This window comes from Salminus brasiliensis, chromosome 10 (assembly GCF_030463535.1).
Source record: "Salminus brasiliensis chromosome 10, fSalBra1.hap2, whole genome shotgun sequence".
Taxonomy (NCBI): domain Eukaryota; kingdom Metazoa; phylum Chordata; class Actinopteri; order Characiformes; family Bryconidae; genus Salminus; species Salminus brasiliensis.
This window is the reverse complement of record NC_132887.1, coordinates 14,584,547-14,590,588: the sequence shown is the minus strand read 5'-3', so window position 1 is coordinate 14,590,588 and position 6,042 is coordinate 14,584,547. Positions and strand designations below refer to the sequence as shown.

The following is a 6,042-nucleotide window of genomic DNA, read 5'->3' as shown; positions in this document are numbered from 1 at the left end:
GTTAATGTACACACCACTTGTTTAGTGCCTGTAGTGAAGAAATGCCAAGTATTGCTACTCTCTGGAGCAGATAAACATGAGCATATTAGAACCATGCCTAAAACCAGGCGTGGGCTTACAGGGGTATTAGTGGAACTGTGCTCTCTGGAATGATTCAGTACTCTTAGGATGAAGTGGGGTGGTGATCATCCAACAGCCTGACCTCACTAATGCTCTCTTGTTTTTTTGTCCGCAGTGGACAGTCCACAGTCTTAAGGCTATCTTAAGCTTGTAGTCTAAAACACACATAAAAGATTATTGTTTCCTTTTCGCTAAATCAGTGAGTATCAAACTCACTGATTGAAAGTAACCCACAAAGTAGGCCAAGAGCAATAACTGCAGAAAACCTAAAATCCAGGCCTATTCTTCTGCTTGCTTTTACCACATCTGTCGTATTTTCCTTTATTTCACTTAACTGCTCATTGCTATTTTGGCATATTACAAATTGCTGTTTTATCAAAGACAGTTGGTTAAGGCCTATCTAGTGTAAAAGCAGGTGCTAATTGTACATTTGAAGCCCAGTCTTAATACATTCACATCTGTCCTACTCTGCCAGTTTAAAGGCGACTGCATATACAGAAATAACCGCAGAAACATAATTTATAAATTCTGTCAGGCCTTACAGGTGACAGTCACCATTTGAGCTCAAGTGTCTTGTGCTGGTTCCCTCAAAGATTTAAAAATGACACCAATCATGGAAATGTTTACGTCTTTTGTTATTTTAGCTCTAATGAGCATTTCATTTGGCATTTGGGGACAACACTTGGGAATTACACAAACAGGTAGCTGCTGCCTTGTGGTCACTTCATTGTTGATATTTAAAACATTGCTTTCATGGTCTTCAAGTACAGGGGGGGGAGGCACGCCTACAAAAATATGCTTATATATAGCAGAAGGCACAAGAGAGAATTCAAGTCCAGTAGCCATTCCTATTAAAAGTAAGTATTAATATCTTACAGTATTTTGTTCACATTATTAAGCATTTTACTATGAAGAGCAAACTACAAACTGCTGTTTATTGATGTACTGGTTTAGGGAGGTACAGTGACCTCAGAACTGTATCAGCAGATAATTGTATCACACAGATATTTAGATTTTACCAATATTTCAAACTGACATTTGAATGGACTATAATGGTAATCCAGATGTTCGCTTATATTCAGAAATGTTTATGTATTGTTATGGCAGGTATATACGTGAAACATGTTGCATATTAATTTTGTCCCTCAACTGTCAATTTGATTAGTAACAGCATGTGAAAGATGTCAATTAATGCTAATGTTTTTTTTTTGCTTTACATTAAGAAGGAATTTGAGGTACTGGACGAGAAATGTCTGAAGTCAACAGCAGTTCTTGGACGAATAACTGCTCCGATACCCATGACCTTGTCCTTCCTTTGATTCCATATATTCATTGTCCCTACAACCGTAAATATGGTGTGAACGTCTTGCCTCTGGTCTTTCACATGTTTTCAATCATTGGCATCATTGGAAACCTTGGGAGCTTGTGGACTTGCCTGCGAACCTCGCAGCCTTGGAGTATTGGATCCATTGGTGTCCTGAATCTGGCACTTTGTGATCTTACCTATCTGGGCTCTATTGCCCCTTGGGCTGTGTACATGAGCGCAGACTACAACTGGAGAATGGGTCGTGTGTCCTGCTTTCTGGTAAATGTCTCCTACTTTGTGGGTTTAACATCTGGCACCATGTTCATTTGCGCCATCAGTGCTGACCGCTTCCTGGCCTTAGTCTTCCCGTTGGAATCTCGAATGATCCGCACTACTCGGAATAGCGCTTTGGTATCCCTGCTGCTTTGGGCCATCACCGCCCTCCTCATGTACCTCAGCTACCCCAACATTGTGTACTGGGTAAGGAGGGATGGTGTCCACATTTGTGGAGCGGTGGTGATCTCCAGGTTCAGGGTGACCAAAGCTGCGTACAACCTTCTGTCCTATTACTCTATCCAGGTGTCTGTACCTCTGCTTCTGATCATTCCAACCTATGTGAAAATCATTGCCCGCATGAAACAGTCTCGGCAGCAGTTGGGCCAAGCCAACTTGAGAGTTCGGGACAAAACCATCTGGCTGATCTCTGTTTTTATAGCCAATTTCCTGATCTGCTGGGTGCCAGGGCAGCTGCTGCACATTGTGGCTTGTATAATCTTCTTCAGTCTGAATGACTGCAATAACACTTGTTGGGTAGCGTGGGTAGTGAATGTGCTAATGGAAACCTCTCAGTTACTTTACTGTCTCAATGCATGCCTAGACCCGTTCATTTTCCATATGCACCAGGGCTGCATGGAGCAGCTTCAAAGGGCAGTGGGTTGGTTAGCCAGCTGTGGGCAAAGGTGGCTGCAGAAGGGGAACAAACCAAATGTTGGAGCACCATCCATGGAAACTGTGAGTGTAATTCAACTTCAAGGCAGTAAAGATAAACACACAGTTGTTCAATAAAAATAGCATAGTCATTTGTAGGTTTTCTGTGGCTTATTTGTACAGCATTGCCCTTCGTTCTTGATCCTCTACACTGTGTTAATATGAATATACGATAATGGGTGAATTAGTAGGGAACTGTTGGCTGTCATGTATTTCTCTGACACTTTTGTAGTGTAAGCCAGTCTCCTGGTTGTGTAATGGTTGAATAAAATGATAGCCTGTGCTGTATGGAACAAATGCATCTTTGACTTGAATCTTTGAATCTAGCGAATTCAAACAATACTCAGATCAGCGTTTCAGTGACCTTTCTTAGGTCCATAAACACATGCAGTACAAACTGTGAGAGTTGCATGTAATGCGTGTATTGTGCTATTGTCCTATATGATTGTGTCTCATTTTAATCTATAATCTTCATATTCTATGCTGTCATTTAAATTTTATTGAAAATTAACTACCAGATGAATATCCCTGTATGCATATGGGTTCAGTATTTACTCACATTATGAGCTGTAAAACGTACAGAACTACTGAAAGTATGTCAACCTCTTACTCAGTGAAAAGTGGAAGTAGAGTGGAGCCAAAAATATCCTTGACTAAAAATAATAATAAAAAAAATACAAAAAAAAAAAAAAAAGTATTTAATGTTTTTTTTAAAACACCAAAAATAAGCGTTTTTAGTGGCAAAAGGGGGCAGTACTGCTCCTCACACATAGACCAATGAACAGCCTCGTTATATTAATATGAGTTTGATTAGGTGTTTTATTGAACAGTAAATTACAACGTGTTGGAACTTGACTGGCAAGAGTAAAAAATAACATAATATAATATAATAATTATCCAGGTAATTAATATTATAATTAATTTAGTATATTTTTTTTCTTGGAAATGATCATCGTGTTAAAATGCTATATGTTTAAATATTATGTTTAAATATAAATGCCAGTTTTCCATAAACAGAGCTAACTATAACTATAACTGTATAATTTGTGTGGTGAATTTGCTGAGGTTTGAAAAATGCGGTTGACGCTGGATGGCAGAATTGTCCTTCAGTGACCAGTTGAGCAGTTGCTGACTGGTCACTGTTGCAGATTTCAGCCGGCTTAATCCGGACAGACACGTTTATAGTAAAGTAAAGTGGGTTTACTGTTGTAAAGTCGTCCAGCGATAGAGGAATGATAACCGGGATTAAGCGAGTAGCAAACTACTTCAACAAACGTGACCCAACCATTTGTCTGAGGACACAGCTAGCCAGCCTGTTTGCTATGACGCTAGTTAGCTAGCCTGCTAGCTAACTGTAATAGAGCAGCTTTCCCCCGGATAAAGCCAGCGCTAGCGGCAATACTATCTGTATGGTTTTTAGCAGACGTTGTTTTTTTTGTGCTAGTCTTTATTGTAGCTAGGTAAAAACATTGATACAGAGCATGTGGCATTAAGTTCTAGCTGAAGCCGGTGAGTCGAGCGTGTTTGTCATTGGGAATCAGCTTTCAGCAGTTTTTTTTTTTAGCTAGCCACCGTGATAAATTGTCAAATTTCGATCCGGCGCAAATATGGTCAGGATGAAGTGTTTTCTTTACTCGGTCGCTGCGATTTCTTTCGCTTGAGCTTTAAAGCTGAGTTTAACTTCCCCAGTGAGAACAGTCCGGGCTAGTACAGTACATTGAGTTAAACTGAAGTGGCGAACAGCTGGTTCCTGAGGCTTAAAGCACAGCGTCCCTCCTACCGCGTTCACTGACGGACGCCGTGTGTGTGTGTGTTTATCCTCAGTTGTGTGCAAGGGGTTTGACAGGGAACATCTCCCCTAAGAGAAGACTGTGTGTCTGGTTCATCGAGGAACTGCTGACTGAGAGAGAGCGAAACATGGCCAATTTCACCACCGCGTCCAGTGGAAACGGTTCTCCTCCCTGAGCGGACTGGGTGAGCTAACTGGAGCGGCTTGACTGCGGAGGTGAAGCGATTTCAGTCGATTTAAGGACACAGGGCTGTTCGCTTCATTTCTCCACGATCCAGAGAAAATGGCCAGACCACGGCTTTTTTATTTGTGTGTACTAATTTTTTAAAAAGCATAGGCTTAAAAGGGGTCGCGGTTGTTCGGTATTGCACTGCTTTGGCTAAGATAACATTCCCATGACACGAGATCAAGATGACGGTGGAAAACTCTACAATTAAAAACCGGATTAAAAATCTGCTCCGCTCGCCTTCCATCAAACTAAGGAAAAAAGCTGGGAGCAACAAAGAAAACCTAGGAAATAAGGTACGTAGCCTGCCTACTGTACGGTACAGTAGGGAAGCATATGGTGTCCTCATTCGCCGGTGGTCTGATTGTTAGCTAGCGGTGGAAAAACACGTACACAGCGGCGGGCTGGTGAGGGCAATGTGTGCTATTTCTCTCCTTATCTCTTTAAGATTGTAATGTGTGTTCTACCAGGATCTGCACAAACCACACACACAAAGTATGTCAGGTACATTCAGACAGCTTTACCAGTGGATCATACAATGAAATACCCTCTTATTGACTAGCTACAGTAACCTGTGTGTGCCTGTTGGGTCCATTTACAACCCATATTGTGCTGCTAATGTGCAAAGCTGTTAAACCCTCAAACTGACCAACTATAGGTTGCCATAGTGGTGTTTAGCCTTCCTGAAGCACTTCACCCCCTGATCATTAGCTATGTCCGTTTCAAAAAACCTGCAATTCACATGCCGTTTGCTTCCTAAGGCACTGATAATACAAGTACACATGTATTTTCACAGATGGGTTTCCACCATGCATTTACTTTCTGATCCCTCCTATCAAAACTGACTGTCTTGGTTGTGCAACTGTTACTGCATGTCAGCCGCTAACTGAACACTGCATTCCGTACTGATTGCCTGTTTACTGCTACTGACAAATGGTGACTGTACTTTCCTATTTAAGCCGGAGGGTGCCTGTGACTCGAGGATTGTTCATGCTGTTGAGCCATACAGAAACATTATTTCAAGCGCTGAACCCTGCCTTACATTACAGGCCCTGCTAACTGCTGGTAAACTGGCTCACAGAGGCATTTTCACAGAAGCTGAAGTGTATCTTCTGTACAGATAATTTTGTGTGAATTGACTAAGCTGTCACACCTTGTTGACACAGTCAGCAAGTCCTGGGTAGCACTATATCTCCACAGTGAAGTTTGTTCTTGTCTGTGGTAAAGGTCTGGCGCCCAAATCTAATATCAACATTCAAACACGAGCATCAATAAAGCCCTACCAACTTGTTTTTGTGTGCAGATCTGTACTGTCAGACTCAATTGGGGCCGTTCTCTTGCAGAAAAGACGCATTAAATACAAATAATATATTTTCATGCAGAGACTTAAGTTACAGTGCACCATTGCTCCATAAAAGAACTCCTGCCTAAAGGCACTGGAGATTCTCTCTGGTACTACGCCAGACAAAGAGAGCTGGTGTGTGTGTGTGTGTGTGTGTGTGTGTGTGTGTGTGTGTGTGTGTGTGTGTGTGTATATATATATGTATAAGTGTATGTGTGCATGCGCTGGGCTCTTTCAGTAGTTTTAGACTGGGTTTTGTTTCCTGAGGCCTC

General features: G+C 41.7%; 1 protein-coding gene across 5 annotated transcripts in view; it reads left to right on the top strand.

Moving 5' to 3' along the window:
* Positions 1-3,542: 3,542 nt before the first annotated feature.
* Positions 3,543-6,042, top strand: part of mapkbp1 (mitogen-activated protein kinase binding protein 1) — a 41,382-nt gene continuing 38,882 nt past the window's right edge. For all 5 annotated transcript variants that reach the window (XM_072689377.1, XM_072689374.1, XM_072689376.1 and 2 more), the window contains exon 1: positions 3,543-4,724. In XM_072689377.1, the coding sequence (XP_072545478.1) occupies positions 4,614-4,724 (111 nt within the window). In that variant the 5' untranslated portion in view covers positions 3,543-4,613. The remainder of the gene's footprint in view (positions 4,725-6,042) is intronic.